Genomic DNA, 23,509 nt, shown 5'->3' on the forward strand with positions numbered 1-23,509 from the left:
ATCAGTATTCTCTAAATAGTACTGAAGGTGACCATGGCTTTTAAAACAGGAAAGGCCAGTAACACAGTAACACCACCTGTATATATAGTGGCTTATCCTTTACGTGTTATGTGTTAAGTGAAACAGAATGGGGGCAAAAAAATGTCAAGATTACATAGCTAAACTGAGATACATCAAAGAGGTACTAATTTCCTTACTTAGCAAGGGTGCTCTAGGAGATGGAGTACTATCTGGGAGAACAGAGACTGCTAAGTCTATCCTCAAAAAAAACTGACCAACACAAACCTCACTGAAAAAATAGCTTCTCCTGAAAGGTATACAGAGTGGATAAATACAATGTGGTATTATCCATACAATGGAACATTATTCAATAACAAAAAGGAGGTACTTGTTCATGCTACAACCCTGAAAACCCTCTACTAAGTGAAAGAAGTCAGTCATAGGAGATAACATATTGTATGCCATTTATAAGAAATGTCCAGAATAGTCAAATCCATAGAGGCAAAAAGTAGATTAGTGGTTGCTAATGGCTAGGAGTGGGGGAAAGAATAGGGCACGACCGCTAATGAGTAGAGGTTTCTTTTTGGGATAATTAAGATGTTTGAAAGCTGATTATGGTGATGGATGCCATTTATATACTAGATGTGTAATGAATTACACATTTTAAATAGGTGAATTATATGGCATATAAATTATATCTCAATAAAACTGTTATTTAGGAAATTCCCTGGCGGTCCAGTGGTTAGGACTTGGTGTTTTCACTGCTGAGAGCCCAGGTTCAATCCCTGGTCGGGGAACTAAGATTCCGAGTGCGGTGCGGCCAAAACAAATAAAAAATAAGAAGCAAAAACAAAACAAAACAAACTGTTGTTTTAAAAAAAGAAATACACAGGTTTATCAGGCATGAAGACTGTCAACCTGTAACTACACTAACAAATTACAATGAATAACATTTTCTTTTTGCTAACATAACAAATGCAAGTATAATAATTCTTCCACATTTAAAACTACTTTTTTACCACTTACACGTATTAGTGGCTGGAATTATCCAAATATAGTTGTTTAATGCACAAGCTGGTTGCAATTCCCAGCTTTAGCATTTACAGACAAGTTGCTCCCCTTCTCGGAACCTCACTTTACTCTTCTGTAAATTGAGAATTAGAATACCTATTTCATCAGGTTGTTGTAAGAATTAACTAGGACAATCCCTGTAAAGCACAAAGTACGCAGAACAAAATGCTAAGTAAACATCAGTTACTAAAATTCAGCACTGAATGTTTCTGGAGCCAGACCAGTCCATGTCCTACCCTATGCAATGATCTCATCCATATTCATTTTTAAGACGTTGTCATGGAGCCTCTGTGTGATGGCTGGGGGACACTTAGAGGAAGACTCTGCAAAAGAGAGTGATAGTAAGTTCCTGCTCCCCTCACCAACTCTTCTTTCTTAACAACCATCAGCTTCCTTGCTACCGGTAGTCGGCAGGGAGATAAGCCAGGCCAAACTCTAGGCCACAGGCAGGGTTGGCCCTTCATATAACCTGAAGAGGGCCTTAGGCCTTATGCAAAGTCAGACTTTTCCCAAAGATAAGAAGGCTTGTAATGGGGGCTCTATAGCATAACTCCTTTGATGAAGGCTTTTCCAAATGTACAGAAAAGAAACAAGCAATCTCTGTATGTTAGTTTCACAGATGGTCAAACTTTTAATGGGTCTGATAAATCTGACCTGGCAAAATTAAGAATGAGGACAACAGGAACAGATAGACTGGTCAATATAATCTGGAACTGTATGTAAATAACAGAGGCTCTACCATGTCCACGCACAGGTTAGTAGCATCATTCCAACTTCCTGTCTCCACAACACTGGTGCTGTTACACACAGAACTGGTGCTGTTACACACAGAACTGGTGCTGTCAACACATTCCTTCTACTCTAAGGTACACTAACTCCCTGGCCTAACAGAATTTTACCATTTCAGCTAAAAAATGGCAGGTTGATGTGATCTATATTTTTCTCAGTCTACAAAATACAACCTCGTTCTCAAGATACAACCATGTCAAAAACTCCCTCTCTACAACTTGAACGAGTCTCCCAAGAAACATGAAAACTCTAAATGGATATTTACTTACTGATTATTTCAATAACAAATCTTAAGTTATTTGAGGTAGTTTTCACTAAACACATTTAACACAATAGTTCTAAATAAATTTTCAAGAAAAAAACTCCATGAATATTTGTTTCTGGTCTTGGAATTGCAGTGACATGCCATACTGCCCATGCACTAAGTGAGAATGTGGACACACAGGTCCCAGAAAAAAAAAGTACTGTAGTCAAGAGAGTTGTGGGGCAGGATATCACCTCTCATTCAAAGGCCTTCTGATGGAATGGGAGAAAATACTGGCAAATGAAGCAACTGACAAAGGATTAATCTCCAAAATTTACAAGCAGCTCATGCAGCTCAATATCAAAAAAACCAAACAACCCAATCCAAAACTGGGCAGAAGACCTAAATAGACATTTCACCAAAGAAGATATACAGATTGCCAACAAACACATGAAAGAATGCTCAACGTCATTAATCATTAGAGAAATGCAAATCAAAACTACAATGTGGTATCACCTCACACCAGTCAGAATGGGCATCATCAAAAACTCTACAAACAATAAATGCTGGAGAGGGTGTGGAGAAAAGGGAACCCTCTTACACTGTTGGTGGGAATGTAAATTGATACAGCCACTATGGAGAACAGTATGGAGGTTCCTTAAAAAACTAAAAATAGAACTACCATATGACCCAGCAATCCCACTACTGGGCATATACCCTGAGAAAACCATAATTCAAGAAGAGTCATGTACCACAAGGTTCACTGCAGCTCTATTTACAACAGCCAGGACATGGAAGCAACCTAAGTGTCTGTCGACAGATGAATGGATAAAGAAGATGTGGCACATATATACAATGGAATACTACTCAGCCATAAAAAGGAACAAACTGAGTTATTTGTAGTGAGGTGGATGGACCTGTATGGGGGAAAAAAAAAAAGTGGTCATGAAGAACCCAGGGGCAAGACAGGAATAAAGACGCAGACCTACTAGAGAATGGACTTGAGGACACGGGGAGGGGGAAGGGTAAACTGGGACAAAGTGAGAGAGTGGCATGTACATACATACACTACCAAATGTAAAATCGATAGCTAGTGAGAAGCAGCCGCATATCACAGGAGATCAGCTCAGTGCTTTGTGACCACCTGGAGGGGTGGGATAGGGAGGGTGGGAGGGAGGGAGACGCAAGAGGGAAGAGATATGGGGATATAGGTATATGTGTAGCTGTTTCACTTTGTTATAAAGCAGAAACTAACACACCTTTGTAAAGCAATTATACTCCAATAAAGATGTTAACAAAACAAAAGCAAAACAAACAAACCAAAAGAAAGGGCTTCTGATGTAATAAGGGCCATAACTGAACAGATATAGGTCCCACACCATTTTACCAACAAGATTAAGAGAAGGAAGAAGAAACTTTACGAGGATTCAACCAATAAATATATGATAAATTATGTTAAAGGCATGGGGAATATTAAGGGGGGGAGGCAACCCTTTCTTCAAGTAGTTTAGCATTTATCTGGGAAATTAATAATGTATATATAAAAATTTAACGGGCAAATGTATGATAATGACATTAAGTCATGTAGGAATAACAGGATAAAGTTGTTAATTCCTGAAGGGATGATTTTAGGATAAGTTCCTGGAATAAGTAGGTTCTGTCCTAAAATCTTGAAAGATGATTAGAACTTAAACAGGTAACAGGTATGAATGTGGAAGATCAAACAGTGGGGAAGCAGAAAAGCATTTGGGAAAATCATACAGTAGGCTGGCAAAACTAATGTAGTACAAGAAAGAAAAGAGCATGAAACAGTCACACTATGAAAAGCTTCTAACCGTAAGTTAAGGTGTTTAGTTTGATTATAGTCAAGAGAAATACATCAAAACTTCTGGTACAGTCCACTGTTCTGAAACACTTCCTCCTCTTCATCTGTCAGGCAAACTGGATCTTCCCTCAAGGTTCAGTTCAAATGTAATTTCCACGGTGAAGCTTTCCCAAAGTTGCAGTGCCGTCATAAGGCTCCTTTCTCTGTATCCACAGCACTCTGTGCTGACCTCTGTTACACTGGGTAGTGATTGCCAAACACTGAATGAGAATTAACGGGCAGCTTGGTGAAAAGACAGCAGTTTACACTTTAGCTTCTAGGAATCAGCAGAGTGAGCCAATTTACACCCTAAGAATGAAAGTCATAAGACCACCTTCTTACATTGGGACGGGATTCTATAAAAATATTTTTTTTACTTTCCCTAGCATGCCACCAAGGTTCTCCCTAGTGAGCTAAGTCCGTTAAGCACAAATAACTATGATTTGCTAAGTTCTACTTTTAGAACCAACAACTGAAAAAACATATAGTGTAATGATATATCAAAATTATAAAAAGTATTAAAGTAACAGCTGTTTTTCACTCAATTAACTTCTGGAATATTTGAGCATATAGTCAAGTTTCCTCCTCTTTAGATACTTAGGTCCACAACCTTCAGCTTTCTTTTTATCTCATACATTCACCAGGCAAACATACCTGTTCAATAAGGTCAAACCAAGGCACTTTCAAATAAAAGTATACTGTAATTCAATACTGACAGTGTTGCTCTCCCACAGAAGTACCTCGCTCTCACCTACAAATGGGCCCAGTTTGGAATGGATAGCAAGAACAGACTTCTAAATGGCTTGTCAGAAATAACAATATTGATATTTCTTTTCCAACACCCCTCTCCTCATTCCTGCCTAAAGTTCTTCCAAGCAATTCTGAAAAGAGTACGAATTGATATAAGGGAAAATGATCAAAGTGGTGGAAACCACACATTAATGGTGTCAGTTTCTTTAGACGACTGCATTAACAACCACAGACCATAACTAAAAACAGGAAATACATTCTAATCTGATACCTTCAAACAGTGATTTTATAAAGACCAACCAATTAAACCAATATAGGATCATAAAACAGAACAAATTATTTTAAAGATACAAATACTTCTTAACTTTGAAAAGTCAAAATCCCAACAGAGTTATGTAACTTAACAAGTCAGTTCTAAAATTCATTCAAAACTCTATCCCAATTTTGGAGGGGGGAAGAATATCTTTATCAGGTATCAAATCTATGAAGTGATACTAATGAAAGCAATGTGAGATTGGCACAATACAAAACAGGTAAATGGAATAAAACACACTAGGGCAAGTTCAAAACTAAAGTCTATACATATGGTTATTTAGTATACAACAGAGGCAGCAGTCTAAGTGTGGAAATCATAAAACACTCAATAAATGGTGAAGGGCCAATATCCCCATTTGTGGGAGAGGAGAGTTGTCAGAGCCCTATACCTCACATCCTACAAAAGTAGATTTCAGGGCTTCCCTGGTGGTGCAGTGGTTAAGAATCCACCTGCCAATGCAGGGGACACAGGTTCGAGCCCTGGTCCAGGAAGATCCTACATGCCGCGGAGCAACTAAGCCCATACTCTACAACTACTGAGCCTGCGCTCTAGAGCCCGTGAGCCACAACTACTGAAGCCCACTAGCCTAGAGCCTGTGCTCTGCAACAAGAAAAGCCACCACAGTGAGAAGCCCACGCACCGCAACCAAGAGGAGCCCCCGCTCGCCGCAACTAGAGAAAGCCCACACACAGCCAACGAAGACCCAACACAACCAAAAATAAATAAAATTAATTTTTTTTTAAAAAGTAGATTTCATATGGACTAAGGAGTTAAACCTATAAAATATACTAGAGGAAAATATAAGAGAATATTTAATAGTTTTAGGGGTAAGAAAAGCTTTCCTAAACGAAAATTACCAAAAAACCTGGTAAATTTTATGACATAAATATTTAAAATTTCTATAGGGCACAAGATATCATATTGTTAAAAGACAGTACCAGATTGGGGCAAAATATCTGCATCACATGTCATAAAAAGAGAGTTAACCATTAACTGTACAGTGAATTAGAAGACAATGACACTGATGTAAATTCATAATGTATAAAGAACTCCTACCAGGCAAAAGGATATTATTAATTCAAAGAAAATTCAAATCAACAATAAATAAAGCTAATGGAACAATCCCACAACCTCAATACTAGTAGTCAAGAAAATGCAAATTAAATGGTAAAATGTAATTTTTTTAATGTAATTTTTTTCACCCAAAAGACTGAACAAAAAAAGGATTTCTGTTAGTGACGGTTTGAGAAATATACTGTTAGTGGTAGTAGAAACTGATACAGTTTTTTGAATATACTTTTAGTAAACTCAGTAATTCTACTTTTAAAAATTTACTACAGAAATAGTCATACAAGTGTACAAAGATACACTACACACTTCATGCGCGTGCGCGTGAAGTAATAAAATGACAGCGCTCAGTAAATATTACTATGTGCCAGGCACAGTTCTAAGAACTTTATATACATCAACACATTTAATTGTCACAACCCTAACTACAATATCAAGTCTGTTATTATGATCCCTGTTTTGCAGGTAAGGAAACTAAGACACAGGGAGGTTAAGTAACTTGACCAAGGTCACAGAGATAATAAGTAGTGGAGCAAAGATTCAAATCCAGGTGCTCTGACTCCAATATCTGAGCTCTTAACCATTATAGGTCTATTGCCTCCCAAACAAGGATATTCATTTATAATATATTAGCAAACTAGTGGGAATAGCCAATTGCCCATGATCAAATACTGGTAAAATAAATTATAATCCATCCACCATGTGGAAAAATAAATGATGCAGAGCCGGCATACAAACACACAAATATTTATAATACATTAAGTGAAAATAAGTCACAAAAAAGATATTACATTCTTTCATTTGTATCTTAAAAACAACCTGTGTATATAGGTTGGTATGTATGTATATTGTTCTTTTGTTTAGGCCTTTGTCCAAAAAATTACACATCAAATAGTCAATACTGGTATCTTCTGGGGAGAACAGGATTAGGGACAGTAAGTGAAAAGAGACTCTCACTATTTACTTTCTTTTTCTATTAGATGACTTGTTTTATAATTGGCATGCTATGACTTTTATACCAAAAACAAATTTAAGGAAACAAAAAACAACAAAGTAGAGCTACATCTACTTAATAGATAAGATGCTAATAAATCTGACACTACTGGATCTACCCCTGCAAGCATCAAGTTAAGTTTGCTGTGCTCATGGCCACAGTTGGAAAAACCCTAAACCTGGCCAACTGATTATAATATAGTACAATCACTGTACATCATGGCAAGAGTATTCAACATCATTAGTGAGAGTCAAACTGCTTGGGTTCAAGCTGTAGCTCCAATATTTACCAACTGTATGTATGACTTCGGGTAAGTCACTCAACCTATCTATTCTCTCAATTTCCTCATTGTAAAATAGGGATGATAGTATTTGCCCCATGTTTCACATTTGTTAAGTCCTTATAATAATATCTGAAAAAACTAATACATATTCATTTTGTTAGATAAACGATAAATAACTTTTTATAAATAAATAGATAAATAAATAAATAAGAAAATATATATACGTGCATTGTGATGTTAATGCATCTCCCTATCCAAAGTCATTAATAACCTCTGCAAGTTAAACTAAGTACATCACAGATGGTAAGGGTAGGTACTGTCTTGGAAAACTTATTCTAAGCCTATATAGATACATGTATGAATGCTGCACCATGATGTAAAACGTATTTCTTATGGTTAAAGAGTGTCAAAGCCAGTGCACTGGAAGCATATACCAGTGAGCAGCTTAGAGCTCTGTCCCCTGTGGCCACATCCCAAGAACAAACCTCACCACATGTTTCATCTTCGAGGGCTGCACAGTAAACACACGGTTTTCAAACCTTAACGTATACAGAAACATACTGTTTTAAAACAAATTCAAAACACTTTCTCCTTCTAAAATGTCTTTTCTATTGTCCCTAGATTAAATCCATAAACTATTTTTAATTGGGATGCAATCTTCTCCCTCACACTTTTTTCCTCCCTAGCCAAAGCTCACCTTGATTTTACAGCACCTTAATCGAAATTCTCACCGTTTGTAGATTTATAAATGTTTTATTCTGTCTCTTCACTCAACAGTACAATACAAAGAACTAAGAAATTACAATACCCTGCCAAAAGTAAGAATCACCTAGAATAAAAGCATGATACATTATAATTGGCCTATTAAAGTTAGATATTTAGGATTAGGCTTATTTCAATATTTAAATCAACTTTATTAGACTATTTTAAGTCTACTAGCCCTCAAAATATTTTTCCCAGTACAATGAATCTTTCTAACACATGATTTCTCTCACATCACGTCTTACATTCCCAAATAACCTGTTCAAAATGAAGTAAATTATGAAGTCCCAAGAACCTCTCGTGGGGAGGGAGGAGACCAGAATTAACTCAGTCCTTTTCTCATTATCTCTTGGCTCTTTCATACACTCTAGAAATAGTAATTTACACATCTTGTATAAATTCAATAAAAGAAAGCCAGTTTAGAAATTCTTCAGTTCAATCCCTTCATTCAGCAGATGATGAAATCGGGATCTAGAGAAGCTAAGTAACTTCCTCAGAGTCACATGCTTTGGACCGAAATGATGTCTGATAATGAGACTGCTAACATCTTTCCATCCCCTTGAAGGAATAGTCCAGGATTATAAATCTTAATTAACCACATATATTAAAACTGTGTAATTGCAAGCAACTATTACAATCACCAGTCCTAAGAAAAATTTACATGTCTTGTCAGTATGTCATCTAGAACTTTTCAAAGTACTCTGAAATAATTACTTAAGGTATTTCCTGTTAAGTCTCATTTTACAGAAAAACAAGCTAACCCCAAAAGTATTATATCCTTGTTACCACATCAAAGCTAAGGATAAGATTCTTTCTTAATGAATTAACTAGTACTTAACACATAAAATCACATTACCTCCACATTTTTAATATCTAAATTTTTACATTAATAAAGTTTCTCCTACTGTCTTTTAAAGGAAATAATTTTGAGACAAATAGAAAAAGTAAAATAATAAATTTATAAAAATCCAATTTTCTCTAAGTCTCATTCATACCTGTTGTTCATCCTCCATGACGTTACTAGCAAATTCAAATACTAGGTCGTTCTGTTGGACAACAGCAGCCATAATAAAGCATTCCCCTTAGATCCACATGAGAAAAATTCCAAACAGGTTCAAGTACCAGGCAGCAGAGTCCAGTGACCAATTTGTGTAAACAACCCAAGCTAAGTCTGTGAAGTTACTGTATACCAGGTTTTCTTTAAGGAAGGTGCTTCAAATTTCCTTGGTTCACTGGGATTTTACTTAAATTGAGGCCATTTTTCTGAAATTTTTCTTCTCTAGAACTTCTTGACCTGAAAAACATAAGTTAGTTATGAGAAAGCAATCATACTATTTTGAATATAACAGTTAATACAGACAGCAATGTCTCCAAAGCATTTTTTTGTTAATGTTTTTAAACAAAACCAACATGACTAGTGAATACAGGGTTGTTGTTTTTTTTAAAAAAAAAACTAGACATATATTTTCTTTTAAGATTTCATTCCTGCTAAGATAAGATCACCTCTCATTACTGAAAATTGAAGCCATTCTCCCCCCCACCCGAACCCCCATTAAACTACAAAGTACTATTTATTAAAAAAAAAAAAAAATCTACCCGGCCATAACTAGGTTTTTGTAATTGTAATAAAGCATATATAAACAATTTCCTTCTTCCTACTAACCTAGCAAACCACACACATAGGAATTCCTACTCCATGAGTAATTTCATAACATATATTTTTGCCTTAATAGAAACATTCAGACAGTATCCTTGTTAGGCCTAATATACATAAGGATTTAAAATCTGTCTAATACATTTAAAGTTTAATAGTGCTATTTTAAGAGCTTTTAAAAATAAGCACAAATAAAGCTCACTCTTTCTGTTCTTTAAAAAGGTTTCTGATAAGTAGAATGCTTTACCATGCTTAAGCCTGTCTTCGGTGGCTTCTTTTTTAATGCACTGAAATGTATCCTTATCTCTAGCACAGGCTTGCAAGCAACAGGAAGGAAACAGCACTTGACCACGTCATGGCAAATTAGAACATGCAAAGAAGTGCACTTTACAATAGAAAAACAGAAACGCAACTTAAGAGTGAAAACAATTTCGCAGCAGAGGGAGAAAAGCTTTAAAGAGTGCCTGCCAAAGATGTTTGCATATTTAACAATATTTTTTTTTAAAGTTACCACTACTAACAAAAGTAAAGGGAAATTAAAAGTTTATCACAATTTTATTAAATATTGCTTCATATGGTTATGGCCATAAATACGACATGAAAAGACAAAGACATAAAAATAAGCACATTAAATAACACCTAGTTCTTTGAAACAGCATTTACAATTTTAATTTTAAAGAGACAAGTTCAGGAATGAAGCTGATCTTGTGAATCAGTTTCCCTGAAAACTTAAATCCAGCCAGTATGCGTTAGCTAAATCACATACTCATTTTCCTAATTTCAGTAAAGCCAATTTCGTATATGTTGCAGACTCTAGGGGGTCATCATGGATGCCTGTGCTTTCCCTAACAGGAAATCAAAAAAAAAAGTTAAGAATTCAATTCAATTCAATATTTCTACTCACTAAATTCTAACCCAGCAGTTTCCCACACCCACTCCATCTCTTTTAATAAAGACTTCAACTCCAACACTGGGAAAGTATTTTTAGCACTACTATTTAGGTAGTTTTTGAGTACTGCACCATGTCTGGTGCGGGGGAAAGTACTTTGACCAAAATTCATCAGACAGACATAGAAACATAAAACATACATACAATATTTTCCTTTAAACTCTCACCCAATTCTTCTGTACTAGGCTTTCCTTCCTAGGTCCTCCACACAAACTACATTCATTCTTACCTCCATTTTCAACTTCTACTATTCCCCATCCCTGGAATTCCCCTCCCACTTCTCAGTACCCATTCCCATCTTCTCTATCTTTCAATGCTCAAGTCCCATTTCTTTCACAGAGCCTCCCAACCTCTATGCCTTGACCTACATGGGCCTTCAAAAATACAGTACTTATTGCCCCTACCACCAAATTAGCACTAACTGTACACTTCTCACACTTGAAAATTACGTCCCCCTAATTCAACTGAGTACGTGTTTCAGTATCTATTGTTTGCAAAGCTATGTACCAGGCACCAAAATAATTAGAGCAAAACTTCTCTGGGTAAATAACCATTGTCTAAAGTTTCTTCTGTACCTACCAAACCTCTGCGGTTTGGTAATAAAAATAAAAAGGATTATATTAATGATAATAATATAATACTAATAATAAAAAGGATAATATTAATGACAGATATTGTTTTGAAAATCTATCATAGATATTTAAGCTCTATGTATGTTCTTTGAAAGAATTACTGTAATACTTTTGATAAGACGGAAATCATTATTCTAAACTTAAAGAACCACAGTAAGAAAGTATAACCAGAATCAAGGGACGTTTCCTGACAGAAAAGTTTCTCTGTAAAAGGTTAGATTCCAAAAGACTATTCCAAAATCCATTTATTCATAAATACAAAGGTGACACTGTCCCAATGACCAGTGTGAACACATCTGTGTAAAGTTTCACTTTCTTTTCCATTGCAGTCACAAACCTTTTCTTACTAGCACTTCCACAGTGCTACTGTTCTTTAATAAATGTTTTTTTTTAGTCTCAAAAATAAGGACAAGCAATCAACATACCTATATCTTACAGTACACACTAGGAACCAACAGTAATCAACCGAAACTGAAATGACAGCCCATGATCACTAAGCCTTTGTTAGGATAGGAAGAGATACCTTTACTCTGTACATTTCTATATAGAAGTTCATAAACTGAAAATGTGTAAGTAAAGGAAAGCTCCTGCATTATTTTATTGGCTTCATTAGGCCTCTGACCCTCTGTCTTCTTTGACTCTATCCCACTGCTCTTCCTCTTCTCTGAGTAGTTATACAGCCTACGGCACCAAGGTGGTTCTTGGGAAGAATTTTTCTAATTCCTGATCCAGAGGTACCACCCTTACATATTAGAGGTACTTAAGTAACACAGCCTCAGTGTATTAAAATTTTTTCAGCAAGAGATGAGACTGGACACCTAGATCAATGATTCAATTTTTCATGAGTAAACTGAGTTCTGTGTCCAGGGTCTCACAATCTGAAAGCATTAACAGAATTATAACTAGAATCTTCATCTCCTCAATCAGGACTCTGTCCATGACTACAATACACAGCCTCTAAATCTACCCAAATCCTTTATGCTGTAATAGTTCAGAACACAGGTTTCTTTTTCTTTTTAAGGTTTTCTTCTTCTTATTTATTTATTTAGGCCGCACCGTGCAGCTTGCAGGATCTTAGTTCCCCGGCAAGGGATGGAAATCGTGTCCCCTGCAGTGGAAGCACGGAGTCTTAACCACTGAACTGCCATGCTAGGGAATTCCCTAGAACACAGGTTTCTAAGTAAATACATATATCAAATTAGAAAAAACAAACTTCCTTCTCTAGTTCAGCTCCCGATGTCCAAATCCACTCACTAAACTGTCTACTGGATAAGTCCGTGTCAGTGCTCCTCACAGTCAACATGTCTACAACGTGTCCAAAACTAAACTTATCATTTTACTCCTCAAATCTGCTCTAGTGTGGAAAAAACATGGGTACTCAGCGTAAAGCAGAGGCCTTTTTTCTACTCTAACAAAATTATAAGGTCTTCAGGAAATTTAAAAATTGGGTTGAATCACTAACCATTAGCTATATGTATTATATTCAGGAACACTTTGCTGTATTAATAGTTCCCAAACATATTTCATTTTCAAAGTGTCACTTAGTCTTTATAAAATAACAAGTAAAAAGTGAAAACTATTAATTCAACACAAAGACACAGACAGTTAACTTACTTCACAGTTTTGTGCAGTCATCCAATTGGGAATCCACCAAATAATAAAAACTCCCCAAGCTGGCTGTCATATCTTTCAACTCGGTAAGGACCATATTCTTATTCTTCAAGGAGACATGCCAAAGGAATGTCTCATCAATGAGGTCCTCACCGCTTATTGCCAAACCAAGCTTCAAATTTAAGGTAAAGTAGTAGCTCAAGCGAAACGGTTAGGAGCACAGGCTCTGGGATCAGACCACTTGGGTTTGAATCTTCTGCACTGTGACTTTGGACAAGTTACTTACTTAGTGTCAGTCTCTTCTTTCTGCAAAATAGGTATAAGCCACAGTTTTCTCATTCTGTAAAATGGGCATAACAACACCAACATCTAGAGTTTCTGTGAAGACGAGATGCGAATGTATGTGCAGAATGCTTGGCATATAAATTTTACTCAATAAACATTAGCTTCATTATAATCTATGTACAGTGCAAGAGATATGTAACACATGCTTGCCAGATAACAAATTATTCCTTAAGTCTCATTTCCATACTCCCTAGGAGTCTCCTTTACCACAGCTATTTGCTAGACTCCAACAAAGAACACTATAGCCGCATTATCAACAAAAGTATAATTCTACTCCAGTGCCTAAAAATTTGGCACCTGTTTGATAAATCCAGTTGCTTCAAGGTTAGGACCACACCCTGTCTGGCAAGGCTCCCTTAACACAGAGTTCCATTATGTCCCTAATCCAAACAAAATGAATTTACTGATTGTAAATACAAAACCCTTAGCCACATTACTGGCTACTACAACCAACTCAATGGTTAATTGTTATATAACTTATTATAAAAGATTTCATGTATTATAAACATATGATAGTCAAAATCAGTTTTTAATACTTTTCACACTTGCCTTCTAATCCCTAATTGAATGCAAATTTAAGTTCCCTTCAAAAGGGCTTTAAACACAAGGGTCTATAAACCCATTAATTCATAATGATATTTTTAAATAATCACTGCCAACCTTTGGAAGTTATTAGGCTACCAACTCATTACGCTCAATATGAAAACTGACAAAGGGAACCAATCAAATAAAAGAGGAACAAGTTTTTAGATTAGACAGTTCTGGCCCAAAGAAGGTAAAATACACCAACTTAGAGCAATGGGTGGTTGAATGACTACCTTTAATTTGAATGACTATCTCTAATAAAGTATTCAGACTGTGTGTGTGTGTATGTGTGTGTGTGTTTGTGTATTTATAAGGCGAGGAGTATCTAAAGAACTAGAACTATGTAGTAACCCCAGATGCCAAGTACCTGAACGGAAAGTATTTTTATATGAAGTGGTAACCTGATAAACCACCCTTTTCAGCATACAGATACACCCATCGTAAGAACAGGAAGTATATTGGAAAAACCATGAAACTAGAAGAAATACAATAAAAATTAAAGAAAATAGAGTAAGAAACGTGAGAGAAGAGAAGCTATTCAAGTTAGAAATGAGAAGCAAGCAATAAATCCATAAACTGTAATGAATGGAATTCTTCCGTAACAGACCATAGTTAGGCCTTTCCAGTTGTTTTCTAGTATGGTAGAATGCTTTATATTAGCTCCCAGCAGAAATGAAAATAATAAGTCAGTGGTAACAAGATAAATTCTATACAATCTTCCAAGGGTCTGCCCATTCTCAATCTGAAAAGTGTGGAATCATACACTTTTAGAACTAAAAAAGATGTAAGGACTACCTAGGACAATGCATTTGTTGAACAGTTAAGAGAATTTGGGCCTAGCCCAGTCTGACTTGTCCAAGGTCACACAGACAGTTAATGACAAAGAAAGCAACAATTCTCTACTTTTCCCCAATTCCCAGCCCAATTCTCTACATTAATAGAACTTCATTAGTATTTTTCATTAGTAGAATATCTGGACAAATAAGAAATCCCTTACACACATTTGCTACCTGGTAAATCATTTTCCACATTTTTATGTGGAATAACTGAAAAAGAGGAGTTTCTAGATTTTTCTATCATTGCTTTAAATCTTAAAATTTTACTATTGTTGTTCGTTTCCAAGTTCTATCATATCATACTATCTTGCTTTACCTTTCACTCAGCCTAAAAAAGTGAAAAGGAAACATCAGTAAGCCTTTTTATAAAGCTACCACAATAGCTCATTAAAATACTTTAAAATAAATTTTATTGACATTTTTCTTGCTAGTTCTTTGAAGACACTATTGCTATCACACTAAAAACTTGTAGATAAGAAAAAAATAATAATAAACACATCAAAATGTAGTTACAGTTAAGTAACCAGACTTTAACCTCCCCCAACAAGGGTAGTCCCTCAGTTTCTACTGAATAAGTTAACAAACAAACAAAAAAAGACACTAATTGTAAAATAAATCTCACTGCATAGCACTCTCTAAATCATGTACTCTATACACAAAATAGAAGAGGAAAAAATACAAGTAAATGTCACAGAGGAGCAAATCATTCCCTACTGCATTCAGGGTTCTCTTAATTCAAAAAGAAAATGTTTCTCTACTACCACCTTTAACTCATTTCAAATATTCAAGGAATTCAAGAAAATGTAGAAAAAGTTTAAAAATATGTTCTTGGAATCATATAAGTACCATATATATAACCATCTGTATCTTTTAAGTAGCTCTGCTGCTTTAGGCATCTTTCACTGAAACTGAGGGGGAGGGCAGGGGAAGTGAAGTACTTAGATCTTTTTCAAAAGTATATTTTTATTTCCATGTGAATGAAACACAAATTGATGTTTTTTGTATTCTGGTGATATATGCAAAGCCAAAGCAGGCCTTGGAAACCTGAATACGCTCACCTTAGCTTCAACCATGCTAAAGTGAAACAACAACAACAACAACAAAAACCCCACAAAGTCAATATGATTAAGGGAACAGGCTGACTTCTCTATGCTTGGCCTTTTTGCTGACACCCCAGAACAGTTCCAGTACTCAGAGGACAGGCTGCAATTACTCACTCCCCAGACCTGAAAGGCCGGTTCTTTCACATTGTTCTCCACTTCCCATCATTGGCCACTTGGGCCTACCTGGTGTCACATTACACTCAGGCAGCATTTGTAGCACCTTGCAAAACCATATCACATACCTAGACCTGTTCTTACCTGTGGTCTCAAGATTAACCCTTTTTCTGAGCATGTTCTGAAAACAAGAGAATTTAAAACCAAAGAGAAACACCCAACAATAATCAGATAGTCTTTTAACCTTGGTCATGAAAAAAAAAATTTACTTTCCCCAAGTGGCTGAAAGTGATAATTGTCAAAAATGTCATTTATTGGTGTTTTTATTATGCAAATAAACTGACTGAAGGAACTTTCTTCCCTCCAGCACGCAAAATCTAAACTCCGACAAAAACACACCTAGCTCGGGAACACAAATATGCTGAAATGTGCTTATCAGCAAGACCTGATCAGGCAGTTAACATTTTCCTTTCTGTAACAAACAAGAATCAGCTCACAAGAAAACTGTTTCATTTCTGTGGTTGTTTATTCCCCTGTTTAATATTATCATCAGAGAAAAGATACGCTCTAGTCCAATGGTTCCCTCACCTGAGAATATGGCAGATTCCCATCAATAACAGTGTTTCCTTCTGGCCCAAAGTGAAGGGGAAAAGCCAGGGATGTTGCTGTGAAGTCCCACAGGGGATTTTGCTACAGGACACAGCTCCTGCCATCTCTAACTCCCACACTGCACAATACTCTTCTAGAAAAGACTGTTACTCTGTCATGAGAAGTTTCACTCTTAGGAAGAGACACACCATCAGGTGAAAACAAAATCAAAGGTTACATGAAAAGCTTAATGGCCACAGGTTGTATTATTAGGTGATAGGAGCTCTGTGTTCAATTGATGGGTCATTACTACCTTTACTCTAGCTCCCCTTGTGGTTCTTCACCCCGCAATAGGAGTAATTAACCAAAAATGAAAATATGATCAACTTACTTCTCTACTTAAAACTAATCAACGCAACACTGTAAATCAACTATACTTCAATTAAAAAGAAAAAAAAGGGACTTCCCTGGTGACGCAGTGGTTAAGAATCCGCCTGCTAATGCAGGGGACACGGGCTCAAGCCCTGGTCCGGGAAGATCCCACATGCTGCGGAGCAACTAAGCCCGTGCCCCACAACTACTGAGCCTGTGCTCTAGAGCCCGCAAGCCACAACTACTGAGTCCACGTGCCACAACTACTGAAGGCCGCGCGCCTAGAGCCCATGCTCCGCAACAAGAGAAGCCACCACAATAAGAAGCCCACGCACTGCAACGAAGAGTAGCCCCCATGTACCACAACTAGAGAAAGCCCGCGTGCAGCAACAAAGACCCAACGCTGCCAAAATTAATTAATTAATTAATTAATTTAAAAAAAACCTAAGCAGTGGCTTCCACTGCCTATAAGAAAAACTTCAAATTCATGAACAGGGTTGAAGTGGCTCTTCATGATGTCCCAAAAGGTATGAGAAAAATGCAGCCAGTCACATTTGTAAAAACGGGGTATCTGATCACCTGCACCAGAAGACTGACTGGGAATGTTCACGGACCAAGTTTAAAAAGGACACCTCTGTCACAATTTTTTTACTTCTCTTCACTCCCATCCCAAAAATAGGTACACCAGCGTTTCTGCTTTTTATAGTCTCTCATGGCCCCCTTACCCCACCCCCGAATTAAAGAAGCCCAAGTCGGCCCTGCCCCAATTCCCCCCAGCACCCTGTATGTACTACCCTTTCCCAGGCTTCATCTGTGCTGAATGATAGGCTCAATCCAGATCTCTCCACATCTTCTTGGGTGATCATAACCTTTTATACCTGTGGCATTTTAGTGGCCTCTTCCAAGTCACAGTGGGACCAGACTTAAGGATATAAACTCTAGAGATGCAAAGCATTTTCACCTTTTCCCAAGTCACCAACAAGTTTGATGGACTCAAAGATCCTCGTGCACAAAACTTCCTGCTCACTATGTGCGAGAATATCCCCAATTTCATAGCATACCCCTTTTCTTCTTTAAATAATAGAAATCTAGTTTAAATAAGTTTGGATATAATCAAACGATTCTGGCGCTACATGTCAAGATCCTTAAAATGGGATTCTTCCTACAATCATCCTCGTTAAGTACCTGGCTCTCACCTAAGATGCTAAACTCAATGACACCAAAAAAACTAGAAGCAGTAAAACCACAAGATGAGAGATGAGAAAGTGGAGGGGCATGGGCTTAGTATAAATTACACATGTAACTTTATATCTTCCTATTGTACATATCTTAAGTTGATTTAAATATCATTCACAAGTAATATAAAGATTTATAATACAGGGAATTCCCTGGCAGTCCAGTGGTTAGGACTCCACGCTTTCACTGCCGAGGGCACGGGTTTGATCCCTGGTCGGGGAACTAAGATCCCACAAGCCGCATGGTGTGGCAAAAAAAAAAAAAAAAAAAAGATTTATAATACAGAACAGTTCAATTTTTAGGCCTTCCACAACATCCATTTTCAGAAGAAACCATGGTCTACTGATTGACTTGGTGGTAAAAAAAAAAATTGGTGAATATTTAGTGAACTTCCCCTCAGCTCAGCACTGTGGGAAAGACAAAGAGATACTGCATGGGCTTGTTCCTGTGAAGCTCACAATCTAGTTCAGGAAACAAGACCAAGAGAGAAAACAACTGAACACCAAAAGTTAGCATTTAATTAAACGCTAATAAAGCTGATCAATACTGTAGCATTTCAGAAAAGGGGATGGTCAAATGGATCAAGGGAACACTTTAGACAATAAAGGACTTAAACTCAACCTTAAAGTGACATAGGATGTGGAGAGACCACAGGGAAAGGGAAAGTGTGTGTATGTGCATGTTTGCTTATATGTGCATACATGTGTACATATGTGCGTGCATGTGTGTGTGTGTGTGTGTGTGTGTGTGTGAGAGACAGAGAGACAGAGAGACAGAGAGAGAGACAGAGAGAAGGCTGAGACACAGAAGAATAAAGAGAATCAAAACCTACCAAAGTAAGTTTGGAGATAGTTAACAGCCTGACCAGAGCTAAGAGTTGACAATGGGAAATAGTAGAAAATGTGGTTAAATAAGCAAAGCAAAACCAATTACGGAGGGTCTTGAAAGTCAGGCAGTGGAATTTAGGCTTGATTTGGAAAGAAGAAGTGCAAAGTTCCTGGAGGTTTTCATATCCGGTTGCAACAACAGAGTGTGCTCCCAAGATTACAAAGCCCAGTGCAAGTGGGATCTGGTAACTACCATCTAAAAATGATGAGGACAGTTTAAACAAACATTCCATAGCTTGACTGCTACACTGATAACTTCTAGCCACTGATGTGTATACTGTCCTCCTTAAATTCTTCATTAATTACTTGTAATAGAGATTCTCAACAATGGTTTTTAAACTACCCAGGGCGTGGGGAAGTTATTTAAAACAAACAAAAATCACTAGTTTATTTCAACTTTTTGTTCTCTGCCTAAGGATTGGAAGAAGGGAGAAATAGGAAAATAAAATTTTCAAAAAGATATGACTTATTACGATATAACCTTTCTTACAAGTTATTCAATTGAACATCAAAATTGTCCTACATCCATTTGGATACCAGTGAAACTTTGAAATATATGAACTCACTGCATCTATGGATGATTGTATATTGCCATTTAGTATTAAGTATTTTGAAAAGATGATGCTGATTCAGTTAGTGAAGAAGGATATGATATCCATGACAGATGAAAGTTTCTTAGTCACTTAATAGAGACTTCTATCACCAACTTTCAAGGAATCTACTTCCTTCCAGGGTGATGTTTAAAAGAGAGATACTCCTGTAAAAATGTCTAGCTGCATTAAACTTGCTCTTTGTTAGAAGTATTTTCTGCTTTATGGCTTTGCCTTACTCTTTGGAAGTTCAAGAATTCAAAGTTGCTTTAGTAGATATAACAGGCACTTATTAGATTTTTAAAAATACTTTAGCATGAAGACACATCCAGAAATTGTACAATAGCACAATAAGGTCCATTTACGTGATCATTTGTTGGTAATATCTTAGTGTCTAATAAGTGCTTTTACAATTTATAAAGCAAGACATATATACTACTTTACGTAATTCTTAAACATCTCTACAACCACTGATGTTTTTGCACAGATACGAAAAAACCATGATACTTATCCTCAAGGAATTTAAGAAAGAGATGATAACAAATTAGAAATAAATAAGAAAATAATAGCTACTATTTACATGTGCCAGGCCTTATGCTACAGTATGTTGCTATATCTGTCATTTAATCTTCATATCAGTAATAACCATGCATTGACAAAGCCAACCAAATAAGGGCAAAAGGACTTTGTCATGGTCACCACCATACTCCCACAGCTTACACAGACGGCCCATGGTAACTATTTGTCAAAGGAATACTCAAGATGCTCAGAGAGAGTTTGAGCACGTCTGACTTCAGCTCATGCTCATTCATCTATTCATACACTCCACTGAGTACCTACAACATGTCAGACTCTATTCTAGGTGGCAGGAATACAGCACAGAACAAAACAGACCAAAACTTCTGCCTTTGAAGGGCTTCTAATCTGGTGATCTTGATGTTCCCCCTCAAAATATTCTGCTTTAAAAATGTGAGACTGTCACGCAATACAGTTATCTTACAACCCATGAACAGAAGAAACTCTGCCCCTCTCCTCCCATGTCTAACTTCCAGCTACCTCTCGATCCCTGGCAACTAGACACAGAAAATGCGACCTCTCCCACTCGAAGTGGACAGTAAGAGTTGTGGGAGAATTTCTTACCTTTCAGACCATCTGTAGGCACATAAGGAGAGGCGAAGGGAAAATTTGAGGTGAAAATAGATACAGCTAAATCCAATGGCTGACTTCTTCCAGGCAAACCTCAGGGCCTCTATTTCACTTTAATTTTTAATTTGACTTTGAGTTAATTGAAATTTAACAACAACCAAAAAAGTTTACTGGAATTTTTTTAAAGCATTCCCTTCACAAATATAAACACTTGAAGGAAGAAGAGAAAATTCCCCCTGTATTATCTTTTCCTATATACTAGGTGGCCTTCAGAAATCATATCAGTACTATCTACATTCTTTTATTTATTTCACAAGTGCTCACTAGGGACCTATCTGCCAGACACCAGTGGGTAAGGGAGGACAGGGAAGAAACACTATGACGCTACCGGCAATCAGTCTATCAGCTAAGACAAAAGATGTAGCAGAAGTGGCTACAAAGCTTATTCTCCCATATTATTCAGTAATTATTTGCTGGGGGGACATTGCAGATAGAAGAAGCTAAGGAAAACCTAAAAGGTTAAATCACTGAATAATAGGTAAAATAGTAATTTAATGAAAACAAACCTTTTCCTAAAAGGACACAAGATTTAGCATCAGAAGACCTGCATCCAAATCCTAGTCCTGCCATTTACTAACTTTATTTTCTTGGATAAGTCAACCTCTGTGGCCTTCCTTTCATCATCTTAAAGTCGTACCTAGTAAGATTTTCCTTTGTAAACCATAAAGTGCTCTAAAAGTTTTAAAAAATACTGATAAACCAAAATACAAAAATAAATTAATGCTTGTCAAAATTTTGAGACCAACATACTAGCTTATCATTTCATATTGCATGTATACCATAGATACAAATTTGAATGCCAGTCTTTTATGACCTATAAAAATTTCACAAAAGTAAACACATTTTATATTTTCTATATCAAACATCTAATTGTGATCCATACAACCCATATAACACAAAACAAGACTACAACATGCCTAGAATCAACAAGTGACAAAAGTTTAATGAAACAAGCTTTATACCTAACTGGTCTCCCTAATGGGAAATTAGAGCAGCAATTGTACATCTGTGTCTCTGTTCCTCTCATCGTGGTTTAACTGACAGGAAGCAGAGAACAAGATATGGCATACAAACGTCAAGTATTTCCTGCCTTCTCTGCTACATCTTTATGTCTTGTTTTATAAATAGTCCAATAGTTTATGTGAAAAGGTATCAAAGCCTGGTGTCAGAAGTATAAGATAGAATTGGTAAAGAGTGTTTATGAAAACAGAACAATTAAAAAGGTATTCTGAGGTTGGGATCTAAGTTCATTACACACATGAAGACTCGTTATTAATAGATTTCTTAAGAAGTATTCTTAGGAGTAAGTACCTTACAAATTAAGACTTGAAAACCACAATGAGTGAGTAAAAAAATCAAGTCTCTGAACAACAGAACAGCCCCCAAACTATTTTACCCAACTGGTTAGGTAAATAACATGTGACCACCTAGACAGAAGATGCTCTCCCCACCCTGCCTTTACCTCTCAAAAAAGATAACTACCACAAAAAAACAAAACAAAAAACAAAAAAAAACTTTGAACAACTGACTCAAAACAGCAGGACAGACACCTTGCCTCTTTGATCTCTGGTCATTTTTACCATGGCTTCTTGTGAGCACTTCTCCCCGATTACAATTTGTGTTCCCCCCCAATCAAACTACCTCCACTCCCTTGCTCTCTTCTCAGTATATCCAAAACATGGCTCACATTATCTATTCACATATGTTCTCCAACTATACGCAAAGCAAATAGAACTCCATTCCCAATAGGTGAATACTTATTACTGTTTTAAGTCATTTTAAGCAAGCTTGCAATTAATTACAACTAAAACAGAGATGCTCACTTTTCTTCATGCCTAGCTGCCTCCCCAACTAATAATTCCTAAGAATCACCTCAATTCATCACTCATATGCGTCATATTCCATAAAAACTTGGGCACAATACAGCCATCTTCTCCATTGGTCAATTCTTACCTAAGCTATAAGTTACCACAACTACAATTTCACCAGGCTATATATAGTGCTATTTGTCTCTAGGTCAATGTCCACAATGACTCAATATTTTACTGCAAGTAAGCTCATCTTATGGTCTTTCTTTCCTAAAGAGAATTTAATATACATGTAATAATCAGCTTTAAACATGGCACCATGTTCCTAAAGCAAGTAACATTTCTTAAATGAGTATCTTGGAAAACAATTTCATTTTTATTCAGTATTTTTCAATGAAAATATCTAGTTCATTCTTTTCAACAGTGTTAAGAGCTACTAGTGCCTTCCTAGCATATCTTTAGTATATTTCTGCTCTTACTTGTAAATGTATTACCCTCAACTGTCCCCAGTATCTAGGGAATAAATGCTCCCTGAACCCTAAGGGAATTGTCCATTTCCTTACACATTAGCTCCCTTCCCACAGCCTCTGGCTCTGATGCTTGGGTCGAACCACTCAAAAATGGTCAGAAAAGTCTCAGGACATCTGCAGAGAACCTGGCGTCTACCACTTCTCAACCATCAAATATGCTAACAATGGTGAGCAGCTGTTCTATTCTTCCAAGTGCAGACGAACAGTACACCTTCCTTTCAGTTTATTCGGAAGACTAACAGGTTATAAATGATCCTATAACAGCCCACATATTTGTCTCTGATCCAAAGACGAAAGGATCAAATATAACACCCAGCTTAAC

The 23,509-nt window shown here is 36.7% G+C and overlaps 1 protein-coding gene across 6 annotated transcripts in view; it reads right to left on the bottom strand.

Annotated features, from left to right (window-relative positions):
• ELF1 (E74 like ETS transcription factor 1) overlaps nucleotides 1-23,509 on the bottom strand; it is a 104,794-nt gene that overhangs the window by 44,312 nt on the left and 36,973 nt on the right. For 2 of the 6 annotated variants that reach the window (XM_029210334.1, XM_029210333.1), the window contains exon 2: nucleotides 9,137-9,435. In XM_029210334.1, the coding sequence (XP_029066167.1) occupies nucleotides 9,137-9,208 (72 nt within the window). In that variant the 5' untranslated portion in view covers nucleotides 9,209-9,435. Of the gene's footprint in view, nucleotides 1-9,136; nucleotides 9,436-9,997; nucleotides 10,261-12,990; nucleotides 13,448-23,509 lie in introns of those variants that run through there. The other 4 variants (XM_029210338.1, XM_029210335.1, XM_029210332.1 and 1 more) reach the window with 4 other exon arrangements.

The sequence above is a fragment of the Monodon monoceros genome, unplaced genomic scaffold (assembly GCF_005190385.1).
Source record: "Monodon monoceros isolate NGI ecotype Baffin Bay Population unplaced genomic scaffold, NGI_Narwhal_1 Super_Scaffold_8, whole genome shotgun sequence".
NCBI classification, from domain to species: domain Eukaryota; kingdom Metazoa; phylum Chordata; class Mammalia; order Artiodactyla; family Monodontidae; genus Monodon; species Monodon monoceros.